At 35.1% G+C, this 23,241-nt stretch overlaps 1 protein-coding gene across 1 annotated transcript in view; it reads left to right on the top strand.

Moving 5' to 3' along the window:
* The first annotated feature begins 258 nt into the window (after window positions 1–258).
* Vps24 (vacuolar protein sorting 24) overlaps window positions 259–23,241 on the top strand; it is an 85,991-nt gene continuing 63,008 nt past the window's right edge. The window contains exon 1 of the mRNA XM_089093786.1: window positions 259–360. Within this exon, the coding sequence (XP_088949912.1) occupies window positions 319–360 (42 nt within the window). The 5' untranslated portion in view covers window positions 259–318. The remainder of the gene's footprint in view (window positions 361–23,241) is intronic.

The following is a 23,241-nucleotide window of genomic DNA, read 5'->3' as shown; positions in this document are numbered from 1 at the left end:
GAAATTGAAATTCTTATAAACAGTTCGACCAACCGTTATAAATAGTAAAACCCTGTGTTTATATACATTGGCGATTTTGGCTAAACCAGGGTCTCCACCAGTCAATTATTTCACCGAAAAACATTTTTCATGACAAACTGGTTTGTCATTTTTCTACGCAAAAAGACTGGTTTAGCTCAATTACACCCAGTGGTTGAGCTCAAACGGGCTATTTGGCTGATGCAAAAAAGGCCTTGACATTAAAAAAGTTGCATTTTATGGCCTAGTTATTATCTTTTCCTTTGAGCAACCCTGGCTAATTTTTGAACTAAAGAAAACATGGGACTATTTGGAAAAACAAATGTAGATCCGAAAGAGAAAGTAAATACTTTGGATATTTAACCAACCCTTCATTTTATGTACTTAAGTCTAGAAAAATTAATCGAAAATAGTCTATTACTTATAAAGTTTCGGTTAGAAGCTGGGTTAGACCTGTTTGGGGCAACTAAAAATGTTGAGGCTATGGCCCAGAAGAGCAAAACATAGAGAGCCTAGGTTGGACATCTAAGAAAAACAGTTTCCTGATTGGTACAGGATCTTGTTAAAATTCTACTGAAGCTTCTTTTGGCTATCTTTTGAAAAGGGTTAGGTTAGGAAAATGAAACTTCCAGGGATGGGTCTACAGGGTAAAGTATGTCCTGGGAAGGTAGCCTATTTTGAAGTACCTACTTTAACTCCTCCCTATAGATGGTCCTGAAATTTGCCTATATGAGAGGTCTATACCTATTGAAATTTTGACAAAACAACATTTTACCTTAATTTTTAGTTATCAGTTTCTTTTTCTCTGGCTTTAGTTCTGAAAGTGCAATTCCTGGGTCAATATATACCAAATCATATTATTAAGTTTCAAATAAAGTGAATACACCATTTGATGCCTTTTTTTAAGCTGATTAGCCTATGAATATAATAAGCATTTCTATCAGAAATGAATTTCAGCCCCCCCCCCTATATAGGCTATACCTAACCTAACCCTGAGTTGGCATATATATGGGGGGGGGGCTGAAATTCATTTCCAAATGAAATGCTTACTATATTTGTAATCAGCATAAAAAAAGGCATCGAATGGTGTATTCACTTTAGTCCTAACTCAATAATATGATTTGGTATATATTGACCAATTCCTGTTGTTTAAGTAGAATTTTAAGCCACATAAATTTTTGTTCAAAATTTAGGAAATGTATTTGCATATCCTCAAAACCTTATAAATTGGGATTGAGCAAAGTTGCAAAGTTGAAATCAATATTGTTGTACTTTGTTTAAGCAGAAGATCTATTTTGCAAGGTTTCACTTTTAAAACATACATATTTTTAAAGGTCATCGAAGGTCAGGACCCTCTAGAGAGAGAAGGAGTGGAGGTAGGTACTTCAAAATACCATCCTGGGACATACTTTAGCCTGTAAACCCATCCCTGAAAGTTTCATTTTCATAACCTACCCTCTTTCCAAGATAGCCAAAAGTAGCTAAAGTAGAAATCTACCAGGATCTTTTCTTATTACCTCAAATTGAAACAACAAAAACTGAAAAGGGGATGAAAGTGAAAACATCTTTCATTATTCATATAAAATACCTTCAGGATTTAAGGTCTCAAGATGCAATTAGCCCCAGAAGTGATTATTGAATTATGACAGAGCATAAAAAAGGCATCAAATGATGTTTTCACTTTCATTGTAGCTAAATTATTATGCCATCTAGATATTTACTGACAATGCACCCTACCCTCCCCCTAGTGGACCCATATAGCCCTAATAATACATTTTTTTGTTATTATTTCTATGTTTTGGTGTGCCTTACAACAACTTCCTGTGTATATCTGAAGATATCCAATTTAATCTGAATAATTCTGTTGAATATTGGATAAAAAATATTTTAAATGATCTAAAAGTTTGATTAGTGATGGAAGGGAATATGCCAGTTGTATTAATATAAACATGCTGTATATTATAAAATAAGAGTTTAGTTGTTTTGAAGTTGTCTTTTAGTTTGAAAGTATAACTTAATCTGTACATGAGATTCTCGGGGGGGCGGGGCATATTGCCAAAAACAACTATCATATTTGGAAAAAATGTAATATATAGAATCTTATTGTGCTATTTTGATTTCATTTAGGTATTTCCTTCAGAAGATTCCCTGCTCCCCAGTATTACTATACATTTTAAATTATTAGCATTGTATACTGTTAAAGTATTAAAGCAACATTTAGAAAATTTAAAAAAAAAGTTAATCTACTGTCTAGCTGGTATAATAGACATTTTACTATGACATAACTGTCAAGGTGGTGATTTGCTGTCCAATTACTAGGTATTTTACTTCAGGCTATATTCAAAAGCTTGCCGTTTTTTTAGGTTTTTTTTCAAATTGTTTTTCAACTTTTGACAAGTTTTACTTTAAATCCATCACCACCTTGCTGGTGGTGTGATATGACTATGGTTTGGCATCCCAGGTTAGCCTACACTCTGCATTGGCCCAGTCCTGGTCAACTACTTTCTTGAATGCATCTATGGTTTGGGACTGGATGGTGGCTTGTGGAGAGGCTGTTCCAGTAAGGGATGGCATGTACAGAGAAGAATTGATGGTGCTCATGTTGATAGCATCAGTTTCTATCTCATGAAGTAGTAGGGTTAAGTGAATATTACTTTCATAATGTTTCTACTGCCTAGACTATGCCATAGGAAAACATTTGAAGGATCTACCTCCATCATCACCCCCCACCCTGAAGGAACACTGGCCTTTGATAAACTTGAAAATTTGGTATTAGAGCAAATCTGTTAATATTCTAGAGTTGTAGCTCTTCTAAAGAAAACACTATAATAACAGAAGAGTGTACCATTCAATTACCCAATGGACTCTTGGGAAATAAAAATTAGGTCCTTTTGATCATTTCCTTGGTGTTTATGATATTTTATATTGTAGCCTACAATACCTCATGATTTCTCATGTAAACCTGATAAAAATACACCAGGTCACTCTTAATGGGTCTTGCAACTGCAATCCATAGAAAGTACAATTACATTGTATTTTGGGTTGTTTTGCCTTAGAATGTTTGCATATATTGGTAATTTATAAAAATGATGCTTCTACTGAAAATTACACCTGAGTAAGTGCAACTCCTTGTAAAACACAGTATAAAATTAGGAAGTCAAGTAAACCACTGCTGATTTGTGGCGACCTTAACATTGATCTTAAAGATGATTCAGCAACATTTTTATCATCCCTATCAAATGGCTTTTTCAAGTTGCTAAAGTCTGAACTACTTTCATGCATTCATAATTCTGGCTGTACTTCTTATGTGGATTGGAATTTCACAACATTACTACCATATTCAGGTTTCTAATGATTTTCTGTTGAGCATTCACAAAAATCAGTAGGTTTGTATAGATTTATTCTTTCATCAATCTATACAAGAACCCCAGTAGGGTTCACAAAGAAACAATGGGATTATATTGATTTACCCCTTATCAAAAGCACTTTGGATTCTATTTCTGTCTAAGATTAAAGCACCCTTCCCATCATCAACTAGAAAATGCAACAGTAAGATTTAAATTGTTGAAATACACTCAATACTTTTGTGGAAATACAGGTCCCCAGAAGCCAACAACATGCACATCAAAACTTCTTCATTGTTTACCCTCTGCCAGTACGGTATGGAATAGGTTCTCAGATCCCCTGTTTAATCCAAGAGTGTTGAATCATTCAAGAAGGGTGTCAATTAGGACTGGACAAATTTGGAATAGAAGCTAACTTGGGAACATGTTACCCAACTTTGATGGGGTTCACACTTCCAGCAAATCTACAGGAGGTTCAACACCACCTGATCTTGCTGATCATTGTAATTTAAGGTGAAAAAACATTCACTTGCTAAAATTTGCCATATCTGCTTCATTGCCTTCTGCCAGATTAAGAATTGGCAGTTGAAAGAAAGGGCAAAGGGAAGATACTGGTATCCAACAAGCCATATCATAGTTTTTGGTTATGAATTGAGATGATTGTGATTGTCCTAAAGCAGGATTTCCATTTTGTATCATTAAATCTACAAAAGCCAACTGTAAGAAGGCTTTATGTTATTGGATATATAAGCAAAATTTCTGATCTGTCTTGAGTTATTTGGCACAATCTTCACTTTCCTTGGATACCTATTTCCAAGACTATTTCTCTACAATCATCACAACCTTTCCCTGTTGATTTGGCATCTTGGAAATTATATTTTTCCCTGTTATTCTCTGGTGTTCCTCTTGCACTTGAACTAGTACCATATTCTATTTAATGCTTCAAAACCATTTTTTAGTGTTGATCACACCTATAATTTTGCCACCTTTACCCTGCCAGCCATTGAGGCTAACATTTATTTATGAAAGAGTAGAAAATAACCAGGAGCTGATGATTTACCACCAGAATATCTGCATCAGAGAACTCACAAATTAATCAAACATTGGGCAATTCTACTTCAAGCTTTTATCATTCAATTGTATACACCAAATACCTTGCAAGAAGGGCATCACATTCATTACATGAAAGTTGTACAACTTTCATAGCTATTATATCCTTGATTGTCACAAACAGTCAAATAAAAACATTTACATTTGTGCAATTGACATTGCTAAAGCTTTCAACTCAGTTTTGTATTCTCTTGCCATTGTGTCTCTTTTAAGAAACAGAGCACACCCTTTTATTTGTGCATGTTTATAGAATTAGTACCATGGAGCAACTATTGATGTAAGATCTGGGTGTCAGATCAGTAGGTTATCTGTATTCCTGTTTGTCATGTTGTAAAACAAGGTTTGGTTTGAGTCCTATTATTTTCTTAGTAAAACCATTAAAATTGCAAAATGTTATGTCCTGTCTTTTTTTTATGATTATTGGGGATGGTGCAGGTAGTATAATACTAATCTAAAGTAATTTGCATATGTTACAATATTGTTTCGTAGTTATGTCTATTGGCATTGGTGCCTCTTATGTCATTTATTGCCAGAAGTGAACTCTCTTAACATTTTGATGTCAGTTAACATTTTTATTTCTTGTGAAGAAGAATTCTTTTCTATTTCTCTAATTTACTTCTTTAATGGTCATTTTTCTTGTTTCTTACAAGAGGAACAAATAAATTACCATTAGTAGCCTATTATAATGCATAGGTCAACAATACAGCTACCTGTTAACAAAGAAATGCAATCAATCAAGAGATGGAAAACAACAGAGAAGTATGCTTAATAGGGTTATTCTTTGAATCATTAGTGCAGATAAGGTGCATAATTAGAGTAGTATATATTAAATTTGAAGAGTATTCTTAAGGAATCTTATTGTACTGTTATTTTTCTTAATGTTTCCTTTATAAGACCTATAACTCTAGAACGTTACCACAAAACTTTCAGAAACAAGTCTACCACTCACACAAAACCAAAGCAAAGTATTTTAACTATATAACTTTACTAAATTGAGATTTAAATAAAAAAAGTATCCTAATCTGGCTTTAAAATATACCTATTCTACTGAATTTAGGTTTTCTAGTGAAAACAGCCTCAGACCAAAATTAAGGAAAAAATATTTTATTTAAAGGCAGCAATGTCACTTAGGAAAGGGGGGTTGGTTGTGACTTTAGCTCCCTTCTTGATTGTAAGAGGGCCTCAAATCAGTGATCAATATTTATATTGATTTTAACTTTAAAAATAATGCTATAGGTCTATGTACTAGCAGTTAAAGGTACATATTAGGGGACTCTTAAGGGAAACCTTAAAATTTCAGGAAAGTCTCTAAAACAACCATAAATGGTTACTTATTTCATTCCTAATGGCACATTGTCTCACTTTACCCCTATTCTCTGATGGATGAATATAGCCAACGACCAACTTTCCTATTGTATTTTAAAGTAGCAAACAGCAATTTTTATGGTTTCACATTTGGTTAGACTGCACAAGTGGCAAGAAGAAAGATAATAGCAGTATTGTAAAATTTAATAGCAATAAATAGTGTTGGCTGCATTTACCAGACTTCCAATAACAATAAGGTGGAGCAATGTGCATTTTGGAATGAGATATGTAAGTTTTTATGATTGCTTTAAAGTAGTTTTCAGAATCTTTTAAAGCTTCCATCAAACAGTCCTCTGATCTGCACCTTTACACAAAAATGAACGCTATTAAAATATTGTATACATGAGCCCCAACTGTGTTGGGTCTCAGCTAAAAGGAATCCTATCACTTAAGTTTGAAAAAGGGCACCCCAAAGATTTTACGTAAGTGCCAGAAGCCAAATTAGAAGCAATACAAGAAGCTGTATCATCCCCTGGTGTTGAGAATTACCCAAAATTCACTGCTATGTAGCTGATACAACCAGAGAAACATATAAAAGGTACAGCATGCAGTTCTGATTAGATACTTTTAGATTGGGAAAGTGGAGCAAATCTATCTTGGCTGCTTTCACATGGAGAAACTTGATGCAGGAAACCTGTCAAGGCTTATTGACTATCAAGTGTAGAAAACAGGTTCTGCTGATGATACTGTGTTGTAAAATGCTATGATGGAGTTACTGTCAAGAGCAGTCACTATTCAGACACAAGCCTTCTTTAATAATGTTTTGCCTCATGCAGGGTACATTTACTACCATGTCTATAGACCTTGTGGTGTGTGATTGCAGTCATAACCTAAGATGAATGGTTTCTTTTCTTCAGTCTTCAAGAGCTTTATTATTTTATCAAAAATTGCAACATGGGATAAAAACTTCATGTTAATGCTAAGAAAGTCTCTGTCATAGCTCTACTTCAGCTGGAGAAATCATCTACCACAAGATGGGCATACTAGAATAAATCATTGAGCAGAATCCTGAATAGTTGTGACTGCATTTCAGCTGTTTTATTAATTACCAAAACATCTAGTGACATAAAATTTACAGCTAAAGTTCATGGACTTGCAACCAGATTTCAGACTGTCAAAGTTATTTTTACATATAGCAGAAAAACACATTTGTGCCACAAATCTCTGAGCAGCTGCAGGCAACAAACTTAGTTTTTGTTTGTCTTAGAGCTATCAGTCTTATAGAAGCCACACAAAATAAAATTATAAATAGATATACAAAGTAATTAGCTTCCTTCTTTCATGATTTTTAACTATTTAAACTTTGGACTAATTCAATGTTGCTTGAGTGAAAGAAACTACTCAAAATTATTTGCAACTTGATCATCTTCTTGTGATAGACAGACTGTGCTCAAAGTTTGAAAACTGTGATCATGATTTTCCTATTGTTGGAGCCAGTCTCTGCACTAGATGGAGGTTCACCCAATTTTTTGTTACCTGACAGTCAGACAGTATATTAGCATATTATAAGAAAGCTTGCATTGATATTGCCCTGTTAAAGCCACAAACAGATATTGTGGGAAGGTTCCTTACCCTTTTGTGCAATAAACCAAACAATGTTCATGAACTTCATGGCTGTCTGAAATAAAAATCAATTAGTTTATTCTAAAAAAAAAAAATGCCAATTGTCTTTGCTCTGCCTCTCATATACTGCTAGCTTGGAGAAACTCTTTGTTTATCTAATTCTGATAAAAACCTATCTCAAATCAACAATGGGCAATCAAAGGCTCAGGGTTCTTGTGTGGATGTTTATTGAAAAGGCTCAAGTGAGATTTTTTGATCCAGATCCTATGGTAGGTATTTTTGGGTAAATGGAATCATTTACCTAACTGACTCCATTGTTGGAGTCAGTCTCGGCACTAGATGGAGGTTCACCCAATATCTTGTTACTTGGCAGTCAGACAGTATATTAGTATATTATAAGAAAGCTTGCATTGATATTGCCCTGTTAAAGTCACAAAAAGATATTGTGGGAACGTTCCTTACCCTTTTGCCCAATAAACCAAACAATGTTCATGATCTTCATGGCTGCCTGAAATAAAAATAAATTAGTATATTCTAAAAAAAAAAAAAATGCCAATTGTCTTTACTCTGTCTCATATACTGCTAGCTTTGAGAGACTCTTTGCTTATCTAATCCTGATAAAAACCTATCTCAAATTAACAATGGGCAATCAAAGGCTCAAGGTTCTTGTGTGGATGTTTATTGAAAAGGCTCAAGTGAGATTTTTTAATCCAGATCCTATGGTTGGTATTTTTAGGTAAATGGAACTTTATGAATTTCCAATAATGCTTTTTTGACTAATACTGAATCAAGATTCATCACAGAGAATCAGAATTTGAATAATACTTTTCAAGATTAGTTCTGTGGGTATTCACGAATTACTTTTGCAATTATTTCTTACTTGACTATTTGGTTTGGAACTTGAACTTGGTTAAATTGGTTCTTTGGAGAGGTTTGTGCTAGCCACTGTTAAAATATGCTGCTCCTAAAGTGTTCTGCTGGGGCCCTAAGAGGTTATTAGGGAACTCTCCTAGATCAGACTGACATGCTGCCACTATTCCAAGGAAAAGATCAGGTACAACTTGTGTTTTATAGGCTGTAATCTTCTTGACCTTTGTCAAGAAAACCTTTCGATACCTTTTGACCTTTGTTGGGGGGTATAATTTAGTATTTGAATAGATTCTTTGAAGTTTTTCTCTCCTAATATCATTTTCTAAAATGCTAGTTTTTAGAGACTCTTACAGTTGCCTATTCACACAGCTAGGAATATTAGTGAAAAGGCTTTATGTTTAATAGAGAGGAGAAGGGGCTTATACAAGAATTATCTGAGTGTTGGATCGTATGAAAACAAAAGGAATGTAAAAAAAGTAGAGAAAGCATTAAAATATGAACTAAGGAGGTTTAAAGAGGAGGCCACGAATAAAATTGCTGAAGATTTGGACGATACAGCCAGACGGCCTAATAGTAAAATAATGTTCTTGCATGTTAATAAATTGAGAGGGAGTAGTCAATCTGGACTTGTCCCAGCTAGAGATTGAAACGGGTCACAATTAGTGATAAAGAAAGAGTTAAAGAGAGATGAACAGAACATTTTGAGTTAGAGAGATGGGCAGAACATACCATCTATAGTATTTCCAGAGTTATTGTGGCTGAGTTTTTTTTTTTGCTGTTAACAGGATAAAGTATTGCAATACTTTGAGGATATTTTATATTGATTTCTACCCTCTAATGATAGATTTATAGTTAAGTAGTAAATGAGTGATCTCCAATTCCTAGATTATGTCTTTCTCTCTGGATACACCAACGCCATCTTTATTCTCAGTTGACTGGCCTACCATCTATATTGCCAATTTCATATAGCGCCATTTTTGTTCCCATATTATTAAGGTACTGATTATTTACTGGGAACAAGCAGAAGAGGGGAAGGAGCCCTGGAAGTGCTGTTTTGTTCCTGCCAGTATTCAGTTACCTGCAAATTGCAGGGAACAGGTGAGAGGGTCCTCACCCTTCCCTTGTTCCTGGGTGATTTCAGTATTCTTTGATGACTATTTGCTCCACCTCTGGCCACCGTGATTGGACTATTACTCTGCGATTTTGTGTCTGAATTGAACTGCCCACTGAGTTTGCTTGCTGTGTCAGAAACTATTTCATTCAGAAAGGAATATAAGTAGTGTGAAGCCAGACTTGGTGTATAGCCCCATTTTGAACTTTGTCTTCCAGGCAATCAAAGCAGGTAATAATTATGATGAAATAGTGGCAAAGGCAGTGCAGTATTTCAAAGCTGATATGCTAACTAAGGCAAAGGATTAATTATGGCAGTTAGCCACTATGTCTTCTCATTCTACAGATTGTGTTAAGCCCCGGACATGGTTTCTGATCTGATAAGAGCCATCCGGACCTGTGACGAGAAGAAAGTAGTCCTCTCCAAGTTTGTTATCTATGAACCTGGCAAAGTACCCATACTCTCAGGGGAGGTTACAGCCACACTAACTCCCAAAGTCATTGAGCTTCATTCTACTGTGGTTGATCTTATTGACCACCTAAACTTATTCAGATCAGCACAAAATAAGGCTAGTGTAACTGCAGGTGCAAATGTGATAAACCTTCTGGATACAGCCAAACTTTCTTACTCTGTGATTCTCAAACAACCTCCAAAAAGACTCAAAAAGCCCGAAATTTGCAAGGAGTATCTTGAAGGCCTTGCTGGTGATTGCTGCAACCATATAGTGAACCTGCGGCCTCTTAGCAAAGAGTGGCGCGTGATAGATGATGATAAAGATGCAGCTGTCTCTTGCTGAAGCGCTAAATAGTGTTACAGACAGTGATGCTTGGCTGAAGACCCCTGCTCATTGTGGTATTATAAGACATGTTCCCAATGAGGTCCTGCTGAACGTTATGTTCAATGATCAGGAATTGCACAAAAGCCGAGAGTATCGACAAACTCGCTCATACAAGTTTGTGTTTGAAAATAAGGATGATTTACAAGCAGCACTGAACAACCCTAAAATTGTGGGTTATCAGCACTTCCGAATAGACACATATCGGTATTTGCCGATGAGGTGTTTTCAGTGCCAAGAGTATGGTCACGGTGCTAAGGACTGTAAAAACGTTATTCGCTCTTCCCGTTGCAGTGGCAATCATGCAAATAATATGCACGCTGCACTGAAATGTGCTCTCTGTAAGCAGACATACCATCCATGCTACAGTGCTAAGTTTCCCAAAGCCAGAAAGCTTATGATGAAGCCATGACCAACGCTAAACTAAAAGTGTCTTTGTGGAATATGAATGGCGGTATAGTCAATAAACTCCCACTGATTGAAAGCTCGGTGTCTTGCAATGACGTTTTGTGTCTACAAGAACATTTTCTTGACAAAATTCGCCTATTCATGGTGCCAGCTAAGCATTCGGGTAGAGGAAGACCTACCGGTGGACTGGTGATACTAATCAGTTCTCATCTTTTGGCATCAGTATTTGTTGAAAATGAGTGTTTCATTGGTATAAAAGTGGTAAATCTGATAGTATATTGCTGCTATTTACCAACTGATTACAAGAACTTGGCTTCCAAAGAAAAGTGCTTTGAAGAGTAAGGTCCTTGCTTTTGGCAAATCTGTCGGTGATGTTGGATGCGTACAGTCTGGGAATCAGAGTGTTCAGGTATCTGCTTGTATTAAGTATCTCGGTCTCTCGATAGGAGATAGTTTAAAAAACGACAAAGGCTCTCCTTATCTCTCATCTAAGTGAGAAACTTAGAAAAGCGTTTGTTATGCTAGTTTGCTGAAAAGCTTGCTACAGCAGCCGTATTCTCACCCGTGTCTACAACTCTTTTGCAATGCCTCATGTCCTCGCATTGACTCCATTTCGGAATATGTTTATGGCCACCGATAAGAAGACTACTACAACCGTATATTTTTGTTTCGCGAATTTCTCTTGTGTATATCCCTATAGGCTAGAAACAAAAGACTAGTGTCAGCCTGTGGGTTAACTGAGCCACTAACAATGGCTGAGCAGCGTCGCGGTCAATATTTTTTTAGGCTTGATAGGACAAATAGCCTCCATCCTGCTATGTGTTATTAGAAATAATTGAAACTATTCTTAGTGGTATCGTTTTCTTTGTGAGTGTATTCTTCTTTGTTCTGTTTCTTTTGGCTTCTTATCTACTCCATATTGAACCCTTGTATGTTTTTTGGGGCAATAAATATATTGATTGATTGTTTTTGAAAATATACTAAACCGAGATAAAGTTGCAGGAAAAGATATAGAGGAAAATTAAAAATAGTTTCTGATACCTTAGATGTAAAGGAAGATTTGTTTTGTGAGGAAGAATTAGCAATAGTACTAAAAGGATTAAAAAGTAATAAGGCTCCGGGTGCTGATAGTGTGGTAAATGACTTTCTTAAATATGGTGGCTCTGAGATTAAAAATAAGTTACTGAAGATTATGAATATGCATAAAAGGTGAATTTATCTTTCGATTTTAGGAAAACATTAGTTAAACCACTGTATAAGAAAGGTGATAAGATTGAGTGTGGTAATTATAAAGACATTAGTCTGGTCTCTGTAGGTAGCAAATTAATTAGTAATATGATACTTTTTAGACTGAGAGATGCTGTAGACAAATTTTTAAGAGAAGAACAGCGCGGTTTAAGAAAAGGTAGAGGGTGTGTCGACCAAATTTTCACTCCTAGGTTAATAATTGAGAAGTGCCTGAGTTATCAAAAACCTTTGGTCCTCAATTTTATAGCTTATGAGCAAGCCTATGATTCTGTTGATAGAAGAGCTTTAGTAAAGGTCTTATCCTTGTATGGTATACCAGACAAATTAAAGTGATTAGTGCTATGTACGAAAATAACACTGCTTCGGTTAAGGTAGGAAATGAGGTTAGCAGCTGGTTTCATATTAAATCACGCTGTGTTATATCCCCCTTTATATGGATCATTTTAATGGATTTTGTCTTAAGAAGCCCAGAAAAGGCAATGGGAGACCAGAGAATCAAATGGGGAGAAAAAATCTCCTGCACTTAGGTTATGCTGATGATTTAAGCATCCTAGATGAAAGTTTTAGCAAAATGAATGAACTTTTAGAGGTTTTGTGAGTTCAAGGTGCTAGAATAGGCTTGAAAATAAATGTAAAGAAGATTAAGTCACTAAGGCTAAGAATAAGTGAAGATGAAAGGGTGACGTTGGGTAACGAAAAGATTGATCAGGTGGACAGCTTCATTTACCTTGGTATTATTATTAGTAAAGACGGTGGGAGCAAGTAGTTACCTAGTAGGCACTACGAGATATACATGAAAATATACATTGGAATTGCTGTTGATCCGAGATATACATGAAAATATACATTGGAATTGCTGTTGATCCGAGATATACATGAAAATATACATTGGAATTGCTGTTGATCCGAGATATACATGAAAAAATACATTGAATTGATTCTAAATATACATGAAAATATACATTGGAATTGCGCAAGGAAAACCCATGCATTTAGACACGTGAACATTTTAAAAGGCTAATCTGCCTTGGGAACAGTTTGACGTGTTCGGCGAGATTACGTTCCTTGGCACCTTTCATGTTTTCAATCAGATGGGTTTTTTGAAAGCATAGTGTGTACATGTGTGTAGGCTTTGTTATTAAAAAATTGGACACTACAATCAGAATTGTTTGATTGACATTTAAAAAGGGGTAATGAGATTTGCGAATTGGAGTGTAGGATTCGCGAATTTGATCCTATTAAGGATTTACTTGAAATAAAAATTTTAACTAGAAATAACTGAAAAGTGTTTTGGGGGAGATGAGGTGATTGTGTACTGTATAATACACAACTGATGTTTGGACAGTACAATCTGAATTGTTTGATTGACATTTTAAAAGGGGTAATGAGATTTGCGAATTGGAGTGTAGGATTCGCGAATTTGATCCTATTAAGGATTTACTTGAAATAAAAATTTTTAACTAGAAATGGCTGAAAAGTGTTTTGGGGGGAGATGAGGTGATTGTGTACTGTATAATACACTACCGATCTTTGGACAGTACAATAAGAATTGTTTGATTGACATTTTAAAAGGGGTAATGAGATTTGCAATTTGGAGTGTAGGATTCACAAATTTTATCCTATTAAAGATTTACTTGAAATAAAAATTTTTAAGAGCAACATCAAAACTTAAACGGGAAGAAATAGAGGCAGTTTCCAAAGATTTAGAATTCATTATAAAAATTTTTAACAAGAAATCTCTGAATAAAATATTTTTGGAGGGATGGGAGCGGGGTGTTAATTTATGGAGGGATTATGCGCTACCTTACGATGACTATAAATGGCTCAATGACCAGGGGAATTTTCCATGGACGAGGGGAAGGGTATTTTTACGTGAAAACAACTTCAACCCTAGCCCTCCCCCTGCGATCAGAAATTAAATTATAAAAAAGTACCTTCAACTGAAAATAAGGAGCAACATCAAAACTTAAACGGGAAGAAATAGAGGGAGTTTCCAAAGATTTAGAATTCATTATAAAAATTTTTAACAAGAAATCTCTGAATAAAATATTTTTGGAGGGATGGGAGCGGGGTGTTAATTTTTGGAGGGATTATGCGCTACCTTGCGATGACTATAAATGGCTCAATGATCAGGGGAATTTTCCATGGAAGAGGGGAAGGGTACTTTTACGTGAAAACAACTTCAACCCTGGCCCGCCCCCGCGATCAGAAATTCAATTATAAAAAAGTTCCTTCAACTGAAAGTAAGGAGCAACCTCAAAACTTAAACGGGAAGAAATAGAGGGAGTTTCCAAAGATTTAGAATTCATTATAAAAATTTTTAACAAGAAATCTCTGAATAAAATATTTTTGGAGGGAATGGGAGCGGGGTGTTAATTTTTGGAGGGATTATGCGCTACCTTGCGATGACTATAAATGGCTCAATGACCCTCAAGCTCCCCATTTCCCCAACATTGACAGTGTTGAGGAGAATGGGCTGGTTGGATGTTTTTTTTTTTAATTGATGGGAGATTGATGGGAGATTTGAGCTTCACGAGTCAGTAAAGTATTTTGTTTTTCCGTGCATCAATAAGCATGAATTGCTTTCGAAAACCCGGATGAATTAGTTGAAAATAAAGTTTTAACAAGAAATGTCTGAAAAGCGCGATCAGAAATTAAGAATTGTCTTGAGGGGGGAATTTTCCATGGAAGAGGGGAAGGATATTTTTACATGAAAACAACTTCAACCCTGGCCCGCCCCCCACGATCAGAAATTAAATTATAAAAAAGTTTCTTCAACTGAAAGTAAGGAGCAACATCAAAACTTAAACGGGCAGAAATAGAGGCTGTTTCCAAAGATTTAGAATTCATTATAAAAATTTTTAACAAGAAATCTCTGAATAAAATATTTTTGGATGGATGGGAGCGGGGTGTTAATTTTTGGAGGGGTTATGCGCTACCTTACGATGACTATAAATGGCTCAATGACCCTCAAGCTCCCCATTTCCCCAACATTGACAGTGTTGAGGAGAATGGGCTGGTTTGATGGTTTTTTTTAAATTGATGTGGAGATACCAGTCGAGCTTTACGATTCAGTAAAGGATTTTATTTTTCCGAGCATCAATAGACATGAATTGCTTTCGAAAACCCGGATGAATTAGTTGAAAATAAAGTTTTAACAAGAAATGTCTGAAAAGCGCGATCAGAAATTAAGAACTGTCTTGAGGGGGGGGGGGAATTTTACATGGAAGAGGGGGGGGGTATTTTCACATGAAAACAACTCCAACCGTGGCCTGCCCCCCCCCCGCGATCAGAAATTAAATTATAAAAAAGTTTCTTCAACTCAAAGTAAGGAGCAACATCAAAACTTAAACGGAAAGAAATAGAGGCAGTTTCCAAAGATTTAGAATTCATTATAAAAATGATTAACAAGAAATCTCTGAATAAAATATTTTTGGAGGGATGGGAGCGGGGTGTTAATTTTTGGAGGAATTATGCGCTACCTTGCGATGACTATAAATGGCTCAATGACCCTCAAGCTCCCCATTTCCCCATCATTGACAGTGTTGAGGAGAATGGGTTGGTTGGATGGTTTTTTTTTAAATTGATGGAGAGATACCAGTTGAGCTTCACGATTCAGTAAAGGATTTTGTTTTTCCGTGCATCAATAGGCATGAATTGCTTTCGAAAACCGGATGAATTAGTTGAAAATAAAGTTTTAACAAGAAATGTCTGAAAAGCGCGATCAGAAATTAAGAACTGTCTTGATGTGGGAATTTTCCATGGAAGAGGGGAAGGGTATTTTTACATGAAAATAACTTCAACCCTGGCCCGCCCCCCGCGATCAGAAATTAAATTATAAAAAAGTTTCTTCAACTGAAAGTAAGGAGCAACATCAAAACTTAAACGGGAAGAAATAGAGGCAGTTTCCAAAGATTTAGAATTCATTATAAAAATTTTTAATAAGAAATCTCTGAATAAAATATTTTTGGAGGGATGGGAACGGGTGTTAATTTTTGAAGGGGTTATGCGCTACCTTACGATGACTATAAATGGCTCAATGACCCTCAAGCTCCCCATTTCCCCAACATTGACAGTGTTGAGGAGAATGGGCTGGTTGGATGGTTTTTTTTTTTAAATTGATGTGGAGATACCAGTTGAGCTTTATGATTCAGTAAAGGATTTTGTTTTCCGTGCATTAATAGGCATGAATTGGTTTCGAAAACCCGGATGAATTAGTTGAAAATAAAGTTTTAACAAGAAATGTCTGAAAAGCGCGATCAGAAATTAATAAATGTCTTGAGGGGGGGGGGGAATTTTCCATGGAAGAGGGGGAGGGTATTTTTACATGAAAACAACTTCAACCGTGGCTTGCCCCCCGCGAACAGAAATTAAATTATAAAAAAGTTTCTTCAACTGAAAGTAAGGAGCAACATTAAAACTCAAATGGGAAGAAATAGAGACAGTTTCCAAAGATTTAGAATTCATTATAAAAATTTTTAACAAGAAATCTCTGAATAAAATATTTTTGGATGGATGGGAGCGGGGTGTCTTAGAGTACTTATAGGGCTGTACTGTGGTCCGAATTACTTGTGAAAAACCCAAATGAATGACTTGAAATAAAAATTTTTACAAGAAATGTCTGAAAAGTATTTTTCGGGGGATGGCTATTAGTCTCTCATAGGCGTGTGTTGTCTGAAACCTATAAAAATAAACTATTTCCATAAAATCTGAGCTAATAAGGGTTTTGACCGTGAACTACAGTTTTTTTTGTATGTAAATTATGGAAAATACGATTCTCTGGTACAGGTGTGAAACTTAAGTCTATTTTTGGATTGAAAAATAAAACTATATCCATAAAATCTGAACTAATAATTCAATATTTTCTTTTCATAAAAACAAACTTTTTTTTTTAAACTTCGAAATTTTTCAACTTTATTTATTTTTTTCTTTTTGTGCATATCTTAAAATGTCAAAATATGCTTACGGTTCTAACAATTGTGCTCTTTGATTGGTCAGAGACACGATGTGGCTTTCCCACTGGTATTCTACGACCGGTTATCGACACTACCTAGTCTATTACATGTATTAAATCAGTATTTTTTACGCGGTGGAACGATAAACACATAAGTCATATCTTTAAAAAAAAAGTGAAGATGGAGCATTTTACTAAAGTGTGTTCACATAACAAGGTTATTGTACCATTGAATGCCGACAAGGAGAAGTATTTAAACTATGAAACAAGTACAAGTGGTAGCACTATTGGAAATGTATGCATGCATTGTCATGACAGTAAGGAATTGAATTTCTTTGGAATACCGAAAAAATTCAACTCTTATGTTGGTGGTTATGCGAGATTGAGATCTCCAGAGATGATTGCACTCAAAGAGAATGCTAACATAAAAATAATTGTTGATGATAGAGGACAACTCCTTGCTACTGCTGCAGGTAACACATTACCTACGGATGCATCCAATCATCAGCTTTCGGGTATTAGCATTCAACGGAAGGCTAATAAAAGAAAGGCCTACTCTGCTACTAATATCGTAAACCATATAACCATAGCTACTAATAACTTTTACCTGTATAAAAATAATGTGTTAATAGACAGTGAAATTGACAGAAAAATAAAAATGGCATTGTCAGAAAAAATCAGTACGGAATATAAAGATGAAACGATGAAAAACAAAGCACCAGCAAACGTTACTGGCATTGATCAAACAGTCAATGAATCAAATAATACCAAAGACAAAAAGCATATTGAGCCTGTTCATGAGACAGCAGTAAAAATTGTGTATGAAACAAAATGGAATAATGATTATTCTACTGATTACGAACTAAGAGAAGACAATAACTACAATATCAAGAGAGAACATGGTGAACTATTGTATGGAACAGATTCAAAATGTCCAAAGTTAATCATTGATATTAATAATGTATCTTAATATATTTTTGTATTAATATTCTACATAGTATTATTTCATTAAAGATATTACATTGTTATGTGTTCATTATTTTTTAGAGTAAGCTAGCACTTCAAGCGTTTAGAATGTCCATTAAAACATCGGAGATGTAAGAAAAGGAATTTGCGTGCATCTATTGTCAGACACACTATTTCCGTAAAATCTGAGCTATTAAGGATTTTTGACTGTAAACTCTAGTTTTTGTAAGAAAATTATAGAAAATCAATTCTCTGATTCAAATAAGAAACTTAAGTCTATTTTTGGATCGAAAAATAAAACTATTTCCGTAAAATCTGAGCTAATAAGGGTTTTTGACCGTAAACTCTTGTTTCTTGTAAGAAAATTATGGAAAATACAATTCTCTAGTTCAAATGTGAAACTTAAGTCCAGTTTTGAATACTCATAATGATGAGGACTGATGGTTCTAATTCAATATTTTTTTTTGATAAAACAAACTTTTTTTTTAAACTTCGAAATTATTCAACTTTATTTATTTTTTATCTTTTTTCTTTTGTACGTATCTTAAAATGACAAAATATCTTTCTTGAATTCACCTCTTGGATACACAATACAGAAATTATACAAAAAAATGTAATTTCCAGACTTCATTTGCATGCAATAGATACCGAGAGTTCTATGATTCCTCCCCGCAATGAATTCTAAGGTTTTATGACTCCTCCCCCAAGATGAATTCAAATGCTTTTAGGAGTCATCCCCCTAGCCATAACTCCATTCAACCTTGAGCGAAGGTATTAAAGCTTGATGATGTATTTCTCTTCTTAACAACTACATTAATAGCTTCCAAGATGATAGGACTCTATGACACTGAATTTATCGGTTTGAAAAAATCTTGTGGTGTTATATGTGAATGTGCATTTTTATTATTGTCAATGGAACTCGAAGAAATTGACTGTTATCATTGGATAGGGAACTACAACATGGTTGAGTATGATAAAAGCTTGTGGAGTACTACATTACATCGTATAAACAGACTGGGATTCTACGATAGTGTGATTACACCACTTAATAATAGTGGTCAGGAACTGAGAAATGTCCAGGAGGAAGTCAGTGAAATTTGCAGCTTTTTGGGGTTTAAGCACTCCATGTAAAGGGTAATGTACCTACAGATAAAGTTTTAATTCAAAAGTGTGACCCTAGGATTCCACTTTTCAATCTAGAAGCATTTAAGTGTCCTAAATTTGAAGTAGTTTATCATCGTCCTGAAGACGAGGTCAGGTTCTTCGCGCACTGGATACCTAAGGACATACCTGATCGTGATAAATGCATTAGACATGGTAAAAACTATTCTATATCATGGGACCATCGTTTCTGGATGTTTAAGAGTGAACATGTGTATGACTATGTGTCATAATATAATTTTGTATTAATATTCTACATAGCATTATTTCATTAAAAATATATTATGCATTACATTGTTATGTTTTCATTATTTTTAGAGTAAGCTTGCATATCAAAAGTTTAGAATGTATATTAAAACATCGGAGATTTGAGAAAAGGAATTTGCATACATCTATTCTCAGATACTTGAGGTAACATTGACAAAATCTAGGTATCAGAATGAATAAATTCTTTGTCAACATCCGTTGTTGGATATGTCATTATGTCATTATGAAAAAATTGTAAGTAAGTAGGAAGTAGGTAAGTAAGTAAGTAAGTAACAAACTCTTTCTTGAATTCACCTCTTGGATACACAAAAAGACATTTCATTCAAGAAAATATGAAATTATTTGTAAGTAAGTAACACACTCTTTCTTGAAGTCACCCCTTGGATACACAATACAGATACTTTATTCAAGAATTTATGAAAAAATCGCAAGTAATTAACAAACTCTTTCTTGAATTCACCATTTGGATGCACAATACAGAAATTTAATTCAAGAAATTATGAAAAAACAAATAAGTAAGTAAATAACAAACTCTATGCTTTTTATGCATAAACTCTATGCATAATGACATATCCAACAACGGATGTTGATAAAGAATGAGGTAACAGACACATGAGGTAACATTGACAAAATCTAGGTATCAGAATGAATAAATTCTTTATCAACATCTTTTGTTGGATATGTCATTTGTAAGTAAGTAACACACTCTTTCTTGAAGTCACCCCTTGGATACACAATACAGATACTTTATTCAAGAAATTATGAAAAAATTGCAAGTAAGTAACAAACTCTTTCTTGAATTCACCATTTGGATGCACATTACAGAAATTTAATTCTAGAAACTAAGAAAAAAATGTAAGTAAATAACAAACTCTATGCTTTTTCAGCATCAATTCCCCTCCCCCCCTCAAGACAGTTCTTAATTTCTGATCGCGCTTTTCAGACATTTCTTGTTAAAACTTTATTTTCAACTAATTCATCCGGGTTTTCGAAAGCAATTCATGCCTATTGATGCACGGAAAAAAAAATACTTTACTGACTCGTGAAGCTCAAGTGGTATCTCCCCATCGATTAAAAAAAACCATCCAACCGGCCCATTCTCCTCAACACTGTCAATGTTGGGGAAATGGGGAGCTTGAGGGTCATTGAGCCATTTATAGTCATCGCAAGGTAGCGCATAATCCCTCCAAAAATTAACACCCCGCTCCCATCCCTCCAAAAATATTTTATTCAGAGATTTCTTGTTAAAAATTTTTATAATGAATTCTAAATCTTTCGAAACTCCCTCTATTTCTTCCCGTTTAAGTTTTGATGTTGCTACTTACTTTCAGTTGAAGGAAATTTTTTATAATTTAATTTCTGATCGTGGGGGGCGGGCCAGGGTTGAAGTTGTTTTCACGTAAAAATACCCTTCCCCTCTTTCATGGAAAATTCCCCTGGTCATTGAGCCATTTATAGTCATGTTAACGTAGCGCATAATCCCTCCAAAAATTAACACCCCGCACCCATCCCTCCAAAAATATTTTATTCAGAGATTTCTTGTTAAAATTTTTTATAATGAATTCTAAATCTTCGGAAACTCCCTCTATTTCTTCCCGTTTAAGTTTTGATGTTGCTTCTTACTTTCAGTTGAAGGAACTTTTTTATAATTTAATTTCTGATCGCGGGGGGCGGGCCAGGGTTGAAGTTGTTTTCACGTAAAAATACCCTTCCCCTCTTCCATGGAAAATTCCCCTGGTGATTGAGCCATTTATAGTCATCGTAAGGTAGTGCATAATCCCTCCATAAATTAACACCCCGCTCCCATCCCTCCAAAAATATTTTATTCAGAGATTTCTTGTTAAAAATTTTTATAATGAATTCCAAAACTTTTGGAAACTGCCTCTATTTCTTCCCGTTTAAGTTTTGGTGCTGCTCTTAAAAATTTTTATTTCAAGTAAATCCTTAATAGGATCAAAGTCGCGAATCCTAAACTCCAATTCGCAAATCTCATTACCCCTTTTTAAATGCCAATCAAACAATTCTGATTGTACTGTCCAAACATCAGTTGTGTATTATACAGTACACAATCACCTCATCTCCCCCCAAAACACTTTTCAGCCATTTCTAGTAAAAAATTTTTATTTCAAGTAAATCCTTAATAGGATCAAATTCGCGAATCCTACACTCCAATTCGCAAATCTCATTCTCCCTTTTTAAATGTCAATTAAATAATTCTGATTGTACTGTCCAAACATCAGTTGTGTATTATACAGTACACAATCACCTCATCTCCCCCAAAAGACTTTTCAGTTATTTCTAGTTAAAAATTTTTATTTCAAGTAAATCCTTAATAGGATCAAATTCGCAAATCCTACACTCCAATTCGCAAATCTCATTACCCCTTTTTAAATGTCAATCAAACAATTCTGATTGTAGTGTGCAATTTTTTAATAACAAAGCCTACACACGTGTACACACTATGGTTTCAAAAAACCCATCTGATTGAAAACATGAAAGGTGCCAAGGAACGTAATCTCCCCGAACACGTCAAACTGTTTCCAAGGCAGATTAGCCTTTTAAAATGTTCACGTGTCTAAATGCATGGGTTTTCCTTGCGCAATTCCAATGTATATTTTCATGTATATTTAGAATCAATTCAATGTATTTTTTCATGTATATCTCGGATCAACAGCAATTCCAATGTATATTTTCATGTATGTCTCGGATCAACAGCAATTACAATGTATCTTTTCACGTACATCTCTGATCAACAGAACGTCAAATGTATAGTTTCATGTATATCTCGTAGTGCCTACTAGGTAACTACTGGAGCAGTGAAGATGTTAAAAGTAGAATAGCCAAGGCTCTGTTTTTTTTTACAGTTAAAAAAGGGTGGGAAGAATAGGAAGATAAGTCTACAAAACTAGATCAGAATAATGGAAGACAGTGATGACAGTGCTGACAGTTGTCAAATATGGCTCTGAAGCATGGGTGCTCCGAAAAGCGGATGAAGATTTGCTAGATGTTTTCCAGAGAACTGGCCTAGGGATTGTTCTGGGTACTCGGCTGACTGACCGTATTTCAAACAGTAGGCTGTACGAAAAGTTTGGTTCAACTCCGCTTTCTAGGGCTATAACGAGAGAAAGGTTGAGATGGCTAGGGCACGTTCTGTGGATGAAGGTTGGCAGATTGCCATAGATTGTCCTTTTTGGCTAACCGTCTAGGGCCAAACGGAAAACGGATCATCCGTGGCTGGGTTGGGAGGATGTCGTGAAGAAAAATATCAAGGAAATCGGAACTTTTTTGAAGGGTGTAAAGAGGGAGACTTTGAATAGATTGGGATGGAGGAGGAGCTTGCGTAGTGGCGGCCTCAAACAGCTTGGTGCTGCGGAGAGTTTTTAGTAGTAATAGTACAGTAGTAATATAATTTTCCGAGGTAGTAAAAAGCCCATCGTGTAGAGCTTTGCCAATGCTATTATAAACCAAACGTTAACATAAGAAAAAAAGAACAAAATATAATTACAAACTGGCAAAAAAACCAATAAACTTTTGTATATAGCCATGGGCTATATCCGGCCTAGTCAAGAGGGGTGGGGGCTGGTCTTCATTTCTAACAACAGTAGTTATTGTATTAAGAAAGGACATTGTAGTGGATTGTTTTTTTTATTTGTAGTATTTTGTGAAGCATTTACTAGAGGATCTTATGGTTTATTTCTTGCTTTTTCTTTTATCTGATTTCTGCCCTATTATAAACCTTACATTTCTTGACAATAAGGCTTTTCCCATCTTTAAAAGCTGTTAAGTAAGGAAAGTGAAACTTTTGGTAAAAAGCCTTGGGCTTGGTCTTATTTTAGCCAGACGCTATAATAGCTAAAGAATGGTACTGTTTGATCCTCCATTGAACACTGTTTCCAAAAAGACAGGTCACCCTGACAATTTCTACTTATCCCCTCTCCTAAGGACTTGTTCATGCACTAAATATGGCTTTTTGGTTACGTAGAACAAGCATTTTTGCTTTTCTTGTTCCTATTTAATCATT

Source organism: Artemia sp. Qi Xiang Cuo, chromosome 8 (genome assembly GCF_049724085.1).
Source record: "Artemia sp. Qi Xiang Cuo chromosome 8, ASM4972408v1, whole genome shotgun sequence".
Taxonomy (NCBI): Eukaryota; Metazoa; Arthropoda; class Branchiopoda; order Anostraca; family Artemiidae; genus Artemia; species Artemia sp. Qi Xiang Cuo.
Note: the sequence above shows the minus strand (reverse complement) of the source record. Positions and strands in the feature narration are given on the sequence as shown.